General features: G+C 34.3%; 1 protein-coding gene across 8 annotated transcripts in view; it reads right to left on the bottom strand.

Annotated features, from left to right (window-relative positions):
* Nucleotides 1–19,923, bottom strand: part of GRIA4 (glutamate ionotropic receptor AMPA type subunit 4) — a 2,450,678-nt gene that overhangs the window by 1,838,699 nt on the left and 592,056 nt on the right. For all 8 annotated transcript variants that reach the window (XM_044072595.1, XM_044072594.1, XM_044072591.1 and 5 more), the window contains exon 3: nucleotides 19,681–19,920. In XM_044072595.1, coding sequence (XP_043928530.1) covers nucleotides 19,681–19,920 — 240 coding nt within the window. The remainder of the gene's footprint in view (nucleotides 1–19,680; nucleotides 19,921–19,923) is intronic.

The raw sequence follows: 19,923 nt of genomic DNA, 5'->3' as shown, positions 1-19,923 counted from the left end.
TACAGTTAACCTCACAACCCTATATGTAGTTGAATGTACCATCTGATAGTTTAGATTTAATGACATTTCAAAGGAGGGACACAATCTAAAAATATAATTGTGATGCAGATATGATAGGTGTAGCCACAGTGGAGTGGGTATAAATCCTGATTTAACCCTGGGTAATGCTGTTCCCAGTACAAGTTCTCTGGTGAAGGAACTAACAGTAACTCAAGGGAAAAAAATCCATTCCTTAACCTACTACTGTCTGTATCTTTTGAGAAAAAAGTCCCTACAAGAAGAGGAGGAAGCTAGTAAAAGCCTTGAAAGACTTGGTCAGGTGACAGGCTAGCCATAAATGACACTGTATGTCCCTTACAAATAAATGATAAATAACTGATAGTATTTGAGGGAAGGAGATGATCAGGGTTGAGGGTAATAGTGAACATTTAAGAAGATTTAGGAAGACATGGCTTAAAAGGTAATTCTGCTACAAATGATAATGTTGTAGGGGAACCTGTTTTAACATCAGTTGGCTGTAGCACACCTGTAACTTGAGGGGATGGTGGAGTTTTTATCATTGGATGTTCTATATTATGGGAGATATAAGGCAGACTATTAATAATTAACAAATTTAAGTTAGTAGTCTAAATGGTGTGAAATAATGTAGTCTTGGATGTTGATATTCTTTCTTTTCCATGTATAGTTTGTTTTTTCAGGTATATGGAACCAATTACTTGGAAAAAATATCTGTAGTAGAATGCCCTAGGATGCCTAAAGAATTTTGAAAATTCTCTTTATGTTACAGTTTTTTATGTTATTTTTATGACATCTCCCCCCTCACCAGGTTTGGGCCATGAAAAAAAAATCAGCTTGCCTGCCTAATCAATACTACATTAAACAAGTTATATTTGTCATTTGGGAATACATACCTCTTTTTATTTGAGCACAATATTGGATGTTCTCATTATTTATGCTATGACAATAAGAGCAAACACATTGGTAGGTATCTTATTAAAAAGCTATTCAACACTTTTCTATTTGCACATGGGACAGTATACCATCAACCAACTTTAATAGAATGGCTCTCAGACTGTTATCTTGCAATACAAGGAGCTTAAGCAATGAAATAGTAGAACTGCCATGTCAAGCCAATGATGTGGTCTTTGATGTGCCCATAGTGACAGAGACCTGGTGTAGTTCAACAAATTTACCATTGCACCTCCCTCATTATAACAGACATCACAAGTAGAGAAAAAAATCACTCAAATAAAGATGTATTCATCTATATAAAGGGGTCATTTAAATTCATTAACAAAATTTACTAGCCATAGTAGAGAGATTATTGGGAAATCACTGTTTAGTCAACAATGTAGAAGGAATATTGTTGCACATCATTGGTCCCCCAAACTTACACAATTAGTGCGCATGAATTCTGTTGGTGAGTTGACAAAATGTTTTGAAATATGAGATATTTAAATGCCTCTGAAGTAGACCATCACAGAGACATTTCTTTATCCTGTGATATAGCACTGCATCCTCCTTAGATTTAACAACTGTTTCACAGGTTGTAGGCAAATAACTTCATAAAGAAATGCATTTTTCTCAACATTTTTTTTTATTTTTCAAATACATTTGAATGAATTCCATTGTGTTTATACATAACATCTTAAATAACTATGCACACTATTTATATTAGCCTGACACTATAACAAATCTTAATGTATACAGTTACTTTATAAGTATGTCCATGCCATTATCAGAGTGTCTGATTAATTATTCTATAGTGTCAATCAACAATAAGACTTTTCCCCAGGGGTTGTTGATAAATAGCTTTGGATAAATTCTTAGTGCTTTAATTTTAATTTCCAATAATGCTGTGGTCTTCAGTAGGCTGTAGAAGTCTTCCAGAGTTGGTATTGTGTTTGTATTCCATCTTCTTGTTATGCACTTCCCTAAAATTGCATGTATAGTCCATACTAGATATATGTTTAACCTATTCAAATAAGGGCCTTCATTCATATTTAATAATACAACAGCTTTAGTTAAATAAAATGATTCATTAAATAAAGCTTGTAGAAAGTTATTAATACCATTCCAAAATGGCTTAATTTTAACACAATCAAAGAAAATTTGGTTCCAATCTGCATTGTATACTTGCTCACAGCTCCAACATATTCCTTTTATGGAATAACTAATTTTCCTGATTCTATCTGGGGTTAAGAATGCTCTTTGCAAGCATTTCCAATTAAAACCATTCCAGTATTGTGTAAAGGATGTATGTTTTATCAATAATAAGATGTTTGTTTTAATATCTTCAGTTAACTGTATTGAGTGTCCTTTTGTTATATATTTTCAATATGAGGTTTTGGGTGTTGTTTTATAGTTTATCAATATTTTGTAAAATTTTGAAATACTGTTTCCCATGTCAAAGTCATTATATATGATTTCATATATTTATTTCATAAATTTAGGTATGTTTTTAAATGAAGAATTGTTAATTATTCTACTTAAATCCTGTGAATATGACAGAATACTCTTTAAAGTTAGCCAGTCCTGTTGTGGAATTTTGTATGTTGTTTTTATTACTTGCATATCTAAAACTTTTAGTTCTTTGATACATTGGAGCCAACAAACAAATCCTTTGTGTTCCCAGGAATTAATAATTTATCTATATATTTTATGTTGAAAGTTCTTTGTGAATATAAATGGTGTTAAAAGATCAAACCAAATTTTTAAATCTATATTTGCATTAATAATTTTCCTAAATGAGCCAGTGTAATAATTAATCACACAAGTTTTAGTAACTTTAGTTATGTTATATTGCATACTAATACGTAATATGCACCATGCAAATTGTTTTTATCTGTCATTTTAAATTTTTTGGGGAAATCAAATTCATTTATTGATATTACAGTTAGTAATTCTTTCCAATTTGCAGAGTAATTTGCACTTATCCAATCTGAGATTGTTTTAGATATTGATGATTTTATATATGTTTCTGTATCAGAAAAGTTTAATCCTCCCTGTTTCCATGGTCTGATATGATGTAGTAAAGCTATTTTGTTTCTTTTGGGAAACCATAAACATTTTATTAGGCATGAATTTATTTCTTTAAGTATATTCTTTTCTGGCAACAGTTGTATTGCCAAGGCTATATATAGGATCTTGGGCAGTAAAACCATTTTTATTAACTGTAGTCTATCTTCAAATGTTAATATTATTTTGTTCCATTTTTCCAAAGATATTTTAATTGTATTGGTGATATTATTGTAGTTTTTTTAGACTAATTCATTATTATCCTTGCATAACTCAATTCCTAGATATTTTAAGGTAGATTCTTGTTTCCCTATGATGTGATCCCCCTTAGTCTGAATTTTTTTTATTTAAAAAATAAAAATTTTGATTTTGATTTATTGAAATGGAGTCCTGAAGTCATGTGACATTTATCAATTAATATATCTAATTCATCTAATGTCTCTTTTGTATTAGATAATGTTAGTAATATATCATCAGCAAACATCATTACTTTAGAATTGTATTGTTCATAAACATCTATTCCTTTGATTTTTTTATGTTGTTATGAATTGAATCTGCCAATATTTCAATAGCCAGAGCAAATAGAATCGGTGAAATGGGACATACTTGTTTAGTGCCTTTTGTTATATGTATAGATTCAGAGGTAAAAGGACCTAACTTGACATACGCTAAATTATTTGTATATATATATATATATATATATATATATATATATATATTCTTTAGGAGATGAACAAAGGATGTAGGAAATTCAAATAGAATTAGGATTTTGAATAAATAGTCCCAATTTAGGGAATCAAAGGCTTTCCCTACATCTAAGCCAGTTATGAGTGTTTCTTTATTTTCTTTATGAACATAATCTATAACGGAAATGATCCTTTTAATATTGTCATGTGCGTCTATGATATATAAATCCAGTTTGATCATTATTTATTCTTTTGGATAGTAGTATTTTCATTATGTTAATTAATATTGTCATAAATATCTTATACTCATTATTTAATAATGATATAGATCTATATGCGTTACAGAGGTTTGGGGATTTGTTCTCCTCTAGGACTGGTGTGATTAAGGAATATCTCCAAGAGGGTGTTTTTAAAGCTTTTGACTGAATTTCTAACAGTGTTTTATGGAAGAGGGATAGTATCTTTGAAGGAAAAAGTTTATACATTTCCATAATTATGCCAGCTATACCTGGAGCTTTATTATTTTTGCCCCCTTTTATTTAATCAGTAATTTCGTTGTAGGATTTGGGTGCTTGCAGATCTACTTTTAATTTTTCTGTTTTTTTATATTAGAACATTTTTCATCTAGATTAATTGATCAATATGTACATTTTCTTTTTGGAAATCTTCCATATAGTGATTTCTATAGGCATCAAGAATGTCACCTACATCCAAGACATTTTTCCATTTCTTTTCATGAAAGATACTTTTAATGTTATTAGCTTTTGATTGTATTTTGATTCTTGTGGATACATTATGTAGATATTTGGGAAAAGTGGCCAAGGTATTCATTTTTAGTTTTTCTAAAGCTAAACTATTTTTATGTGTTATAATTTCATTGTATTTATTGTTTAATACTTTTACTTTCTTTTTCATCTCCAAATGATTTTGATTTTTTTCAGCTTTTACTTACAAAAGTTTGGATTGTAGATCTAATAATTCAGAATCCCGTTCTCTGATTTTTTTTTACACCAAGTTAGGGTTTTACCACATATGTAAGCTTTTAATGAGTCCCATATTATTGTTTTATTTATCTCTGCGGTGTAATTAATATCTAAGAAGAACTGTAATTCAGCTAATAACCAGGGTTTGAACTCTTTAATTTTAGTTATATATGCTGGAAGTCTGGAGTTAAAGATTAATGGTTTGTACCCATTTTGAAGCTTTAGTATCATTGAATTGTGGTCTGAAAAAGGGAAGGGAGTTGTTGTGTCTTTTGGCTTTTCCCAGTTAGGGGTTGCCAATCAGTCCGCTAATGATTGGCAGTAGATTTTTACGTGCCGAGTTGTCGGCCCTGATGCACAACCTTCAATGAAGGTACACCCATTCACGCATGTCTCCACACTGAAGACGCTCTAGCTGAGAATCGAACAGGACAACGTCTTACTGTGAGGCGACAACGCTATAGAGAAATTAATGATTTTAGAGTGTAAGTCATGGGCAGCAAATATTTTATCTAGTCTAGTTTGGGTACCAAATCTGTGATCTTGATGGAAAAACAACAAAGATTTATCTTTTTTAAATTTGAAAGTATCTACAAGATAAATGATTCTACTCACTTGTTTAAAGCTTTTGATACAGCAGATGTATGCAGCAGTCTTTTATTTGTAGTTTCAGAAATATCAAATATACAGTTAAAATCTCCTCCTAATATTAAGGTGCCTTTATAATTATTGGAAATTAAATCCAAGTGTTTTTAACAGTTCCTGTTCCAATCCTTGGTAACCAGTATAGATTGACTAGGGTCCATATTCTATTATTATATTTAACTATTACTAATGCCATAAGGCCTCCTTTATCTTCATACTTATAAATGATTTCTGGGTTAATCACATTTGTTTTCCATAAAATTGTTACTCCTTTTGTCTTTGTCTTATAAGTGGATTGCGCCAATATTATATATTCCTTAGGATTCCATTTGTAATCGTCATTTGTTTAGAAATGAGTTTCTTGAAGGAAGACAATTTGTGCTTTGTTCAGTTTTAAATATTTCAGTAGATTTGATCTCTTGCTGTGATTGTTTAAGCCATTGGTATTTAAAGATAATAAAGTTAAATCCATCTTAGGTTATTTAGACTATGTATTTTTTATTTTATTGTGACTATTAAACATTTTCCTCTGATAACTATAAAGTATATGTTTGAGCTTTTAAAGGAAATTATCAGTTTTATACTTTGAGTGTTTACCAATAAACTAATGTTTTGGTCAGTCATGCTAAAAATGTTTTTGTGAAATAACAAATTTAAATTAATAAAAGTTAACAAAACTAAGATTTGCATAAGCCATAGAATGAAAATCATTCCTAATATGATGGATAAACCTAAGTCCATCAGATTATCACTCATACATTGACAATCCAGAACATCTGAGCTCCATAAATTGAATTATCATATGGAGAATATTTTTAATAGGAATAAGCAATATTTATATTATTTTGAACCGATATAGTATTATTGTAGATTAGACAGAATTCTAATACAATATAAATGCCTACTTATTGTATAAGCAATTGATATTTACATGAAAGATAGATGACAAGCAATTCAATCATAGTAAAGTAGGATGTAGCATACATAAAACCTCAGTAAAAGATTATAGCACAAAGTTATTTAACATATTCACCCTTATTGATGAAGTCTTTCAAAACTTATTACTTAATAAAAATAGATGGTTATAATATTTATACCTAACGTTTATAATACAATATATTTTACTGGATATATCAGAAGTTATATTTCCTTGTTTGCCAGCATTTAAGTAATCACTTTGTTTGTTGCTAACTAACTTAAAGCATCACATTTGTTTTATGTGAACATTGATGAAAGTTAGTGCATTTTAATTATCAGTGCATCCCTCTTTCCCAAATTTCCTACACATAAGAATTTTTATATCTGTCATTTCTTATTATAAAATGAGTGAAATTATAGGTTAAAAACAAAAAATTCACTTATTGTGGTTAATGATTACAAGCTGCCTTTCCATATTCATAAATTGCCATTTTATGGCATATACCAAAAGTTTTTAGATTTAAATGGCAACATTCTATTTTGTAAAATCAGCAAAGGTTAAACTGAATGATTATTGGCAATTTAATACTATTTGATCAGAATGGAATGTGATTGTTACATTCTGTGACATTCCCAGTTCAGGCTTCTATTGTTTCCCGTGAACAACTTTGTCAGTTTAAAACATTAGTTACCTTGGTAACAGCTTAAGTATTATGCATGATCAAGATGGGTTACAAAATCACAATTCAAGTTAAAGCAATTATATGACTTGTTATGCACATTTTACTTGTTATGCACATTTTACTTATTTGAGAAAATCATCATGCTTCCCCTTGATGTTCAATATAGTATATGTCATTTATGACATGTTAAAACAGTAGTGTTACTAAACACAAGCCCATGTTATTAAACTGAGTGTTGTCAATTTGTTACATTCTGTGAAATGTCAAGTTCTAACTTCAATTGTTTCTCTTGAACAACTTTGTCAGTTTGATGTCATGTATAAACATTAATTACCTTGGTAACCACTTAAGAATTATATATGGTCAAGATGGGTTACAAAAACTACAATTCAAGTTAAAGGAATTACATGACTTGTTTTGCATATTTACTTATATAAGAAAATCATCATGCTTCCCCTTGATGTTCAATGTAGTGTATGTCATTTATGACAAGTTGAGACAGTAGTGTTATTATACACAAGCCCATGTTATTAAATTCTGTCTTTACTATCTAAATTCAGCAGACTGCTTCATCTTATATGACGATTATATATTTTATGTCTAGATTTACTAAAATCATGTATTACATAACTATTGTGTGTGTTGCTTTTTTTTTTTTTTTCGCTGTTGCTTAGTTATTTGAGAGACCACAAGCTGTAATGCTTATTCTTATTATTAGCTCCTTCCAAGCATGTTTATACAGTCCATAGACTTTAAATTATGAGACCCTTCTAGTTTCTTACTTGTTATAAGTATATTTCCATCCTTACATACACACACATATCAGTACTTCAAGCACGGGCAACAATGCCAATCCAGTTTTGACAGAATACCATTCTCTAGTTCATGTGGTGTGTTTCCAGACTGTTCTTAAAATATCCAAACCAATATTTGTCCTTTTCCATTTTACCAGCCTGTTCCATGCAATGGCCACTCTGCCAGTGAACTACTCAACACACCTTCCATTCTCACAGATATTTCCACAAAGGAAATGTGATTACTCTCTAGGACTTCCCAGCAACCCCAAACACCCCCTAGAATCAGCTATCCCCATATGCCCAACACGTCTGAGCAAGCTCACCTCCTAGACCACTGCAAAGGGTACTTCACAAGACCAAGTGCTCTTAGTCTTTTACAATAGTAATAATTTTACAAAGACTTCTGCTCTTATGTAAGTCCTTAGTGTGTTTGAACCAAAATACATTTTAAATTTAAAATTGTGCTTATTATTATTGTTTTTTTTTTTTTTATCAAGAATCAACTTAATGAGCTAAATTAAGTGTTGGGAGATAATCAGCAAAGGTTAAACTGTACATGTGGTTTAAAACAGCCCTTTTATTATTTTTTTTTTATAAACAAAAACTTCATTGCTGAGATTCATCTTGGAGGCTCCTCACAGCCGTTAAGCATTATCATCACTCTGTCATAGCAACCTTGGAGTGTCTGTTTCTGTTAGTGTGTCTGTATACCAGAGGCTTGCGATGCACCTGAAGCAAAGCTTCAATTCACTGCAACTTCAAGCCTAAATTCCCTCCCTTTCATCGAGGCAGCAGCCAGGAGAAGAATGGAGAGCAAAAGATCAAAAAAAAAAAAAAAACCTCCCAACAAGCCGTCACAACAAGAGATAACACATTCTTCCAGCCTTCCCACCTCTCACTCAGCAGATGTATAAACAAACTATTCTTTGCCAAATATCCCAAATCACAGTTTTATCCACCCCCTTACCCTGGATTCAGGCTAAAATACCAAAGTCTCTTCCTAATACACAAGCATCAGTAAACCTTGATCACAAGCCACAACCCACAGCTTCCTGGAGATGAAAGCGGCAACATACAATTTATTTTATTTATTTATTTTACATTTGTTAACCGAGAGAGTCCAGCTGGATATATGTCCATTTTCAGTGGAGGCCCGGGGAGAAAAGCTCCAGAGCAGTTTAATTGTTAACATATAAGATAGCGAGTATAACAAAAAGGCATATTTGCAAACTTTGACAAGATACATTTTTTATACACCTTAGAGAAATAAGAAACAGCAAGTATAACAAGAAGGCAGATTTGACAACTTACACAAGACATTTTTACACCTAAGAGAAAATGTATGTACAATTGGTTTACTTGTCAATGGTGAGAGTTTAAATTTACACATGCAGACAACAATAAAACCTGTAGATATGCTGTTACTCTAGTTGCTGAAAACAGAGAATAATGAGTTACTATCCCGGGGTGGTACAGGTGCATAATCTATGATTCAGAAAGTGTGTTTTATGTAGTTTTTTTTTAAATTGGGTTGAGGAATTATTACTTATTATGTGGGCTGGAAGGGAGTTCCAGATTTTAGAGATGTAGTGGCTATAAACTGATTTACCTGCCTCATTGTTGAATATTCTTACCTTAAGGAGGTGTTGGATACTTGATCTTAAGGATCTGGTAGTGGTGTAGGGTTGAAGTAGCTGTTGTAGGGCAGGGGTGTTGTCTGGATGATGTAGTACTTCGTGTAAGTGATAGTTGGGAGTGGGAGTTCTAACCAGTTGAGATTTTTTGAGGATTTCACAGTGGTGGGTTCTAGAAGGTGAACCTGTGGCAAATTTAGATATCTTATTGTAACAGCTGTCTAGTTTGTTTAGGTCTGTTTTTCGGAGATTGGTAAGCACGGGGGAGGTGCAAAGTAAGGTCAATAGGAGTTGTGTCCTGGCTGTGGTAATCTTGGAGTGGCTGAAGAGAAACTGCTTGTTGTGATAGAGTAGACCCATTTTTTTGTGAACCCTTTTTATGATCTGAGAGATGTGAATGTCTAACTTAAGATGATTGTCAATTTCCAGGCCTAGCAGTTTGGCATGAATGCTGGGTGTGATGGTGGTGTTGTGTGAGGAGATTGTAAAGTTACATGAGGGCGGTAGAGATCTGTGAGAGCTGAAGAGGAGTAGTTTAGTTTTGGCTGGGTTTAGAATGAGGTTCTGGTTGATGATCCATGTTTCGGCCAGGGAAAAGCATTCTTGTGTTTAGGAGAGGAGGTGGTCTAGGGAGTTGGCTGTACAGATTATGGTGGTATCGTCTGCATATTGGACTATTGAGGCCTTGGGAATGGTGGATGGTAGTTGATTAGTAAATAGGGTGAAGATTAGAGGACCCAGGATGGAGCCTTGGGGTACCCCTAGAGAGACAGACAATAAGGAACAGAGCTGATTTTGCCATTTTACAGCTGATTGCCTACCATCTAGATAGCTCTTAAACCAAGAAATAGTAGAGATACTAAGGTTTAGGGTGGTTAATGTATAAAGTAGTTTTTCATGGTTGACCATGTCAAAAGCTTTGGATAAGTCTAAGAGTGTAGCAGATACTAGCAGTCCGTTGTTTCTGTGGTTATTGACAGTATTAGTGAATAATGTAAGCGCAGTGGTGGTGCTATGACAGGGTCTAAAATCATGTTGCTGAGTGGATAGTAATTTGTTTTCTAAAAGGTACTTCATCAGTTGCGTGTGGACAACTTTCTCTAGAAGTTTTGATAGGGGAGATAGTATAGCTATAGGGCGATAGTTACTGAGTTCTACAGAGCTACCTCCTTTGTGCAGTACTGCCATAGAAGATATTTACCAAAGCTGGGTATTTTTCACTCAAGATCTGTTTATTAGTATGGAGACAGGATATGCTATTGCTTCCGCTGCTAGTTGAAGATATTCTGAAGGTAATTTATCGGCAGCTGTAGAGGGTGGTTTATGTTTTTGGAGTAGTTTTTGTATGATCTTGGTTGGCACTGGGTTGAAGGTAAAGATGGGGTGACTGAGATTTGTTTTGGGTGAAGAGGGTGTTTTTATTGGAGAGGGGTTGTTGGGGCTCAGTTGGTTGTTGGCTAGGGTTTGGATAGTTTCTGTGAAGAATTTGTGAGCTGTGTGGGGATATTGTCTTGGTTATTCACTATTTTGTGGGTGGGAGGTTGTTTTCTGTGGTTGCAGTACAGTGTTGACAGCAGCCCAGAACTTTTTTGGGTCATTTATATATTTATTCTGAATATTTTGGTAGTAGGAGATTTTGTCTGTTTTAATAAGTTGTTTGACTTTGTTCCATAACTGAAGGTATGTTTGTTTCTCTATTTGGGATTTGCTTTTATGATAGTTTGCCCAGGCTTTGTTCCTATCTGTGAGGAAAGTTTTAGTATCTAAAGTTAACCAGGGGGCATGTTTAGTTCTGATTCTTGTGGTTCTGGGGGGGGAGGGAGGCATGAGGGTTAAGTATGTTTGTGAAGGTAGTATTGAAGTATAGTACTGCTTCATCAAGGTCTAAAGTTTTTAGGGGGGTGTCCAGTTACACAGTTTTAGGTCATTATAGAAGATGAGTTGGTTGAAATTTTTTCTGTTCCTACATTTCCTCACAGTTACGTGGGTCATTTGGGTTCTCTTGTCTGTTCTAGTGGGGGAAGTTATAAGTTGGGTTAGTCCATGTAAGTTGATGTGGGAGAGCGAGTTTTGACTGGAGCAGTTGTCCCAGTCAATATCAAGGTAGTCTAATAGGATGTTTTCTTGGGGAAGGGTGTTAGATATCCATTCTAGGAGTTTTTCTGTGATGGGAATATTGTTGCCTGGGGGGGATATAGCATCCTATAATGTTGATGTGCTTATGTGGGTTAAGTTTCAGTTTAGTGAGGGTGAGTTCAGTGTTATCCAAGTCTGGGGTTGTGATGTCAAGTTTTTCTAAGATAATGTGAGTTTTATATAGTATGGCTACTCCTCCACCCCTTTCTCCTACTCTGTCATTTATGATTACATTGTAGCCTGGTGCTGTGTTTTCATTATCGTGGATCTCTGTCAGAATCACAATATCTGGATGGTAAAAGAAGATTAAAGCATGGAGGTCATGGTCCTTGTTTAAGATGCTTCTAATATTTAGATTTATGATGAGGAGTGAGTTTGTGGACCTTTGGAGTAGGGTTTTATTTAGGTCAGGGATTAGTATGTCTGGACTGAATGGGCCTGGGTTGGGCTGTATGTCACCACAGCATATGAGTGCTGTATGCAGGTGTAAATAAAGTTTGAATAGTTTGTTGATGACTTTTGTGTACTTTAGAGTAGTGTGAGATTGGCTATGTGATGGGTATAGTTTGTGTGTGAGGTGGTGGATAATGGTGGTGTGATAGTGGTATGGGGTTAGTTGAGTATAAGGTTTGGGGTATGTAGTATTAAGGGATGTTCCTTTGTTAAGGATGATAAGTGTGTAAGTAAGTGGAGTTTGATAACTGGTAATGGAGGTTAGCAGAATGAGGGAAGAGATGCAAATGGTATATAGTAGGAGTTGAGGATGTGAGGGTTTAGATAGTGATATCATGATGTAGTTGGGTAGGTTGGTAAGAGGTGTTACTGGAAGAGGGTAGGGTAGGGGTGATAAAGAGTGTTAATAGAAGGTATATGTAGCTTAACTGGATGGCAGATGTGATTGGTTGGGGAGGGGTGTTGGAGGTGGGAGGGGTAAAGTGTGTGTGTGGTATATAGGTATAAAGGTAACTGAAGTGGGGGTGGGTGGGAATGGGGGTAGTGAATGTGAGCGGAGTGAGCCCAAGTTGAGCGAGGATGAATGGAGCGGAGACAAACCAAGCCTCCTGTGTTTGCTAAAAAAAATAAATCAATCACTCAGGAGTAGCTTGCGGTTTTTCTCAGGCAGGTCAGTCCCTTTCAGAATTTAACATCTATAATTGCCAGATTGACCTACTTATGGTTGCTCCTGATACAGTGTGAGGTTGGAAACTGTACTGTAATGTGTGCAGGCTTGCACTAGGTATAGAGTAGGAATGAGCGGGGATTGTTTAAGAAGGATAGCTAGACATACCTGCATCCACACACACCATGTCAGGCTTAAACAAACAGCACTCAAAGCTATGATACCTGCCATAATTGATATTAACTATGTTTAGACAAAATAATAATGACATTTGTACTAGCTGCCAGACACAGCTGATTCAACACACACCATATCAGGATTGATCAAACAGCACTCGTAGCTGTGATACCTGCCATAATTGATATTCACTATATTTAGACAGAATAATGATGACATTTGTACTAAGAGTTTGATACTATTATTAAACCAGGACATACATGACATTTTTAAATCATACTTTAACTGAAGAAGGCATTAGTCTCCATGACAGCATTTTTTTTTCAAAACACTCTACTGCTATTATATATGATGTTAATTTGTTACATTTGAGTCTAAACTCTGATGAGTGGTACCTTGTTGAATTAGTTAATTAATTACTTAAATAATAAGTAAAAACAATGAAAAATGAACAAGATAAGTATTCACTGAGTTCAAGCAGGGGAACAGAAACTTATCTGTTTGTATTATATGTTGCTTTGTTTGGCTTATATATAATGTAAATAGTAACCCATCTTGATCTACCTTTGTGAAGAATTATTGGACTCTGAACATTCTGACAAAATCATTACTGTTTCTCAGTTGTTTAAGAAACCATCCTTTTTTTTTAAATAAAAACAGATGACAAGTGATGTACCATATCTGTTGATACTTTGAGAGATGTAGTTGTAAGAGTTATTTTTTTGGGACAATTATCTTGGAATCAGTTTTTTGTTTCTTCTTTCTAGCATCAGTCCAAGGATTTTTTTTTTATTCTTTTAAGAGCAGGTGCCATCCATTCCATTTCTTCTGGGATAGACAACTATGTTGGTGTTTTTGATGAATATAATAGTTTTATCTAAGTCATTAAAGGTTCTCATCTCATTGGCAAAAAGCATTTTTATCTTGGCTGAAAAGGCCAGCTGTGCTTTAATGTTGTTTTGTTTCAACAGTTTTATTATTGGCCAGACTTTTTTCCTTTGTTCTAGTATTCTGGAAGAATAATTATTATCAAACCTTATCAGGCTTTGATTGTATTTAAGGGTGACTTTATCCAAGCAGATTTTAATATTAATTTCTTGTCCAGAAATGAAAGAAAATGTATAACTATGGACCTAGGTGGAATATTTGTTGAGTTAGAAGCAGGTTTCCTCAGTGCTCTATGCACCCTTTCAATTCCAAATGAAAGTCCCTCTTTCAAGTCTAATTCAGGAATCCTGGTTGTTAAGAATGAAATAATGTCTTCCCCCTCAGTGTTTTCAGGCAGATCAAACATCCTTGTGTTGTTTCTCCTTTCCCTGTTTTCTAAGTCATCTATTTTGTTAAACAGCCGTGTATTCTGTTTAAGCAAAAATTCTTTGTGGAATTCGTCCTCTTTGAGTCTCCCTTCAATGTCATTTAGAGAAGTCTCTATATTTGTTATTCTTGCATAGTGTTGCTGTAATAGTTCCTTAAGAGTATCAGTCTGTTTCTGAGAATTTAATTTGAGGTTTTCTAAGTAATTTTTAAAGCCATCCATCTTCAAAGATAGCTCCTGTAAGGTAGATGTCATCAATTGCAGTTCTTTTTTCAAAGCAGTATCTGGGTGAGAATTCCTTGAGTTGTTCATATTCAGTGACTCAATATATCTCCAAGTTATTTGACAGAAAACTTTTTGTATATTTCCACCAAAATTGTTATTTATGTAGTTTAGTACATTATCTATAGATTTCTGACATTTTAAACTTGAAAATAATAAATTTTTCCTGTATTATACTAGTTTATGAAGGTCTCAAAATCACTGCTCTCAGTTGGCCAGCTAGGCTCCACCTACCAGAAATGCATTTTAAACTGCCTTTTCTACTATTAGCAAGTCTTTCTAAACCTGAATTTCAAAGACTTGGTTAGAATAATTTCATAATCCTTTTTTGTTCTGCAACACTTCTAAAGATTTTCGTCTAGCCTGACGCTGACTCAATTTACTAGTTCAAGTTTTTTTGTAAGTTTAGTTAATATTTCACATATTTATCACTGCAACTCAAAATTTTAGTCAGTGGCACTAGTCAAGTAGGCAGTGTATATCAAGTGTGGCGATTGTACAGATATTGCTATAGATATTGACATATATATCGATATTGATATAGATGCAAATATATGTGTGAGTAAATATATCTATATATGTATACACATTTATTGATATAGACACACACACACACACACACACACACACACACACACACGCACGGATATGAAAGAAAGAGAGACTATTTAAAATGGCATATTAAAAATTAACCTTCCCCTTACATCATGCTTAGGTATATTTGTATGTTGGGCTACATAGTAAGCCATTATATGATTGGAGTAATGGTAGGATGTCTGTCTCTGGTGCAGTTAGTTCTGTGTTTGATCTTTAGGTAGATTCATTTTATTGCATGTGAATAGGATTTTGGTAAATTTAAATAGCACTCCTTCAAATATGTAGGTTAGTTATATGGTAATTTATTTAAAGTGGCTGTTATAACAATCAGCTGTCCTTGTTGCTCTGGGAAATCCCTAATTTTGGCTTCAAATTTTGCTCTGTCCTTGCTAATCCCTTGTAAGACTAGTTATTTTGGAATAAAATGTGATAGATCATACTTAATAATTACTTTAATTACAGTGACAGATTTATTTACTTCATAAAATGCATGTTACTAAACAACTCTCTTATTCTGTCAGCTTCTCAGGTTAATAGTACTCATATTTTCAAACCATCTGATTGTCATCAATTATTTCTGGATTTATCCCTGATTTTGGAGGTAAGAGATTGAGAGATATGGCAATATGTATAGTTATTGTATTGGTGTTCATGTTAGCATCTTATTTTAAACATTTAGAAATTAGCTATTAATTAAAACATTTAATTACTCCAATCTGTGTCTCAGATTTTTGGAAATGGATGTCTACCTCAACATACACCTTAGTGGTACTGTATTTTCATTTAGCTCTCTTCTTTAATTTGTATACAAATTCTGGTTCCTCAAAAAATGTCTGTTTTCTGTCGAAACTAGACTGGAATGTATTACATTTTGTAAGACATCTTGTATTCCATTATTGCATTTTATTACATGCATATTATTTCAATTTTCCTATAGTCTACAGGAGTTATTTCTGAATCTGTTCATGTTTTGTGCCTTCCCCCTATTATTGCCACATTGCCCTGCTTTTAGGTTATAACTGGTTGAGGCTATCTATTTCTGATACTTTTAATTATCATCTGTGATGTTGCTTACATTTGGATACTGGTGAGAGCCCTCCTCAAAAAATAGGTAAAAGACACACTTCTTTCGCTTCTATGTAAGCTAAGGAAACTGTTGGCATGCTGTATATCCAAAACTGTCAGGGTGGTGGTATTTGACCAAAGCTTAGCAGAGTTTCTCTCCTAGGATGGTAAGCACTTTCCTTTGTTCCAGTAACAGAAACTACATACATGTATAATAAATACATACATTTTAAATAAAAGATTCAAAGATTTGCCATCTGCCAATATTGAGCAGCCAATAGAGGTTCCTCCTGATTCCTTGAAGAAAACTAGCCGACGGGCAGCTGATATAGCAACCAGGGGGTGGGGGTGGGGGATTCTACTAATGAGATAGGAAGAAGGAATAGAAGGATTCTACAAAACTGATCTAAGTGAGCACACCTGTTTTAGCCTCTCCAGTTAACAAGCACAACCAGATTATTAGGGTTTGGGGAGGGACTCAATCAGCACATAGATGAGTAATAAAGAGCTTTTTTGATGCACTTAATAATGAGTATTGTCCAAGGTTATTCGAAATGGTATTAGGTAGGGGTCCTCCAACTACTGTAGTGCTAAGTACAGTGTCGGACAATGTGATTTCAGTTAGATTGGTAGCTATTGGTTCTCTGTTTTCCCAACAGTCTTTGTCTTGGGAGTGGTCATATACAGTCACCCCCCCCCAAACACACACATATACATCTGAACAAGAATTGTCAGTCATTGTCTGTATTCCTCATTCCTTTAAGGAGAAGAATTGTAGAGGGGAATATGTTAATATTTTTGGTTTTGTTGATCCAGCAGGGATACAGTATATAGTGAAGTTGGATGATGAAGGAGCCAAGAACCTGTTAGCTGAATGGGCAGCACTGGTATAATAGGATTAATGGGTTTACACACATCACAAACATTATTTTGTTAATTTATTTATCCATTGTTTTCCATGTTAGTCCAATCTTGCAGTAATCTTCCTCACCTGCAGGTTTGTAAATTTTGTCTGAAAGCTCCTGAAGGAGCAGCTTTGCCTACATGAGAACCAGATGCACTGTGGGTGATTGGCAAGGGATAGCTAAGCTGCTACAGTAGAATTCATGGACCAGTAATACTGGAAGAGTTTATGTGGCAATACTTAATGCTTTTAGATGATTCTGAGTTTGCTTGACAAAGGGAGAAAAGTCATGTTTATCCCCTCATTTACTGCACTACTTAACATCTCATTGGGTAAGGTTGATGCCCCTGGTACAGTTAGGGTATACTTATCTGAATTAAGTCTGTTTTGCTAGAGCTTGCGGTCTGAGAGATTTCACAAAGCATTAGCTAGTTGCCAGGCTGTTAAAAGGATGAGTCAGAATTAAGGACCTTATTGGCAAATCATTTGTAAAATCTGTTTTAGTAAGTGTTCATGCAATTTGTATTGATTATTGTGTTTATGCACTTTGGAACAGATTTTTTATTGTATTTTGGGGCTTTTCATATTAGTGAGCTTCTCTGGGGCTTAAAATTAATCCATTTGTCATTTATTCTGTATGGAGTGTTGATTTGGATTGGGAGAGCTAAGACCAACTAATTGAATGTTGGCAAACAAGTGACCTTTGACAGATCTGCACTCCCTTTACTCTATCCACTGCATTGCTTCATTACACTGCATAGGCTTTATCACCCTTATAATTTAATTTGGATTGTTTATTTTTTCTTTTATGAATGGTATTCAGTTACTCCCACTGATGTTTATATGTGTTTACACAGAACTTTGATCCCATTCATTCAGGATAGGACATGTTTTAAATTTGGCCTTTGAGGGTCAGTCAGTAGATCTAATTAAGAGGACTGGTAGGTAGTCCTCCTGTGTATACTTACCTTTTATTAGACAGCTGGTTAGATTTGTTGTTCCATTTTCTCATTGTATCTTTATCTTTTTCTCAGTCTGGGAGTTGTAACTTTGGACATTCATTTATATATCAGGCAACCATCACAGCATCGACCCAGGAGGAGGATTGAATTTGAATCTTTATTCTTATATTTCTGAAATAATCTGGAAGTGGTTACTGCCAGTGATATATCAATTTTTTTTCCAAAAATAGGTCAGCCAGATATTCGTATTGTTCAGTTGGGGAAGTGATATTAGAAAGATCCCAAGCATAACCTTGTGACTTGTATTTGTAGAGAACTTCTAAAAATACAGCAGATATTCTCTGGCTGAATGGTTACCTGGCCCTCTACTGTCCCAAGATTATTTTAAGCAAGAGCTGTTAATCCTACATCTTTAGACACAACATACACTTTTAAATCATAGAGAGGCTCACACCACTTCCAAACTAGGTATTAGAGTGAGTGAACTTTTGAACTTTGCTGATAAGGATTCCATTTGCTTTTTGAATGATAGGTTACAACTCTCTGACACAGGTTTGGACTTACTTAACTCAAATTTTGTCTCTATGTAGAACAAATCTTATCTCTATAATGTTTTGCTTTATTTATACTTAAAGGACAACACAAAGCAGGTTTGGAAAGTTTGGTACTCATTAAATGATCATTGTTAAAGGCTGCTGAGTAAGCTGTTGCTCATTACTGCCAGGAATATAGGGAGAGAACAGATTCCTTAGTTGCAGCTTGGTGGGTGGTTGTGAAGTGGTCTTCCACCTTTTTTCATTCCCTTTATCCCTTCCCTGGGTCAATCCAACCTCAGAGCAAGGAACTGTAAGCTGTCTACAAAGCTGAATGTGGCTAATCGCATGTTTGATGAGGGGTGTGGTGAGTAGAACACTTGGCTAGAAGGAGATAGGCCAGTTCAGCAGTCATTTGTCATGCTGCCCAGTAAGTAGGGCTTTGATTGTAAGAGGAATTTTATGTTGTTCCTGAGTTATGTGGCTTACTGGTTTATAATGTTGCTAGTATTCCGATGAACTGATGTATTATAATAATAAACTGGTCACAAAATCCATTATTTAAGTTTATTTTGTTGGGAAAAGAAGGGTGAAGGAGGGCAAACTCCTTAATTTAATCTGCTACTATATTATCTTTGTCTTAGTCTTTATTTTCTTTGCACAATGGGCCATACCCTTGTATCAAGTTCAAATCAAGTCAGGATAACACACTGTAAAATAAGAATATATGGTTTTGACTTTATTATAAATCTTAGGACTTTATATACACATTAAATGCATTCATCCAACTTGCTCATGGGCTTAGAGTAAAACATTTCTTGCATCACAATTTAAATAGTAATGCAAACTGATCTACCAACCAAATATAAATACATACAAAATCCACAGAAACTCACAACAATTCTAGTCAAACAGTCTGAAGGGCAATGCCAAGCAGAAAATCTAATACAGACACGGTTAAAACAAAATCATGCAATTAAAAAGCACCATCTACATTCAAATGAAACTTTTCCAACAATATATTATACAATAGTAATTACATTGCTAGAAATATGCAACAGTATCATATAAAAGAACTGTCCTATTAAAACTATGGTAAACCTTTTACTGCCAGCAGTGCCTTAATTGCTATAAAGTTATTCTATGATTTTTTATCACCAGCCAAGCATTTTCTGCTAATACACTCTATGACATGACTCAGGTTTGTAAAGAAATATAATCTTACCTCTGTCTGTGTCATATAGGAAGACAAAGCGGTTCCATTCATAATGGTCCAACAAACTTATCAGTGCTCCTCGTAAAGAGGGTCTGAGCTGAAGCACAAACTGGGTTTCCCCTTCAGTGGGAAAACTTGGGGTGATGAGGGAGATGTGCAGTGCACTGCAGAATGAGGTCAGTGTATATACAGATCGCTTGTCATACAGTCCAAAAATAGCAAAAACTCCTCTGGAATATTGTGAACAAACTG

This window comes from Protopterus annectens, chromosome 5.part0 (genome assembly GCF_019279795.1).
Source record: "Protopterus annectens isolate FY-2018-M chromosome 5.part0, PAN1.0, whole genome shotgun sequence".
Classification (NCBI taxonomy): Eukaryota; Metazoa; Chordata; order Ceratodontiformes; family Protopteridae; genus Protopterus; species Protopterus annectens.
The sequence above is the reverse complement of the archived record's forward strand: the minus strand, read 5'-3'. Positions and strand labels throughout refer to the sequence as shown.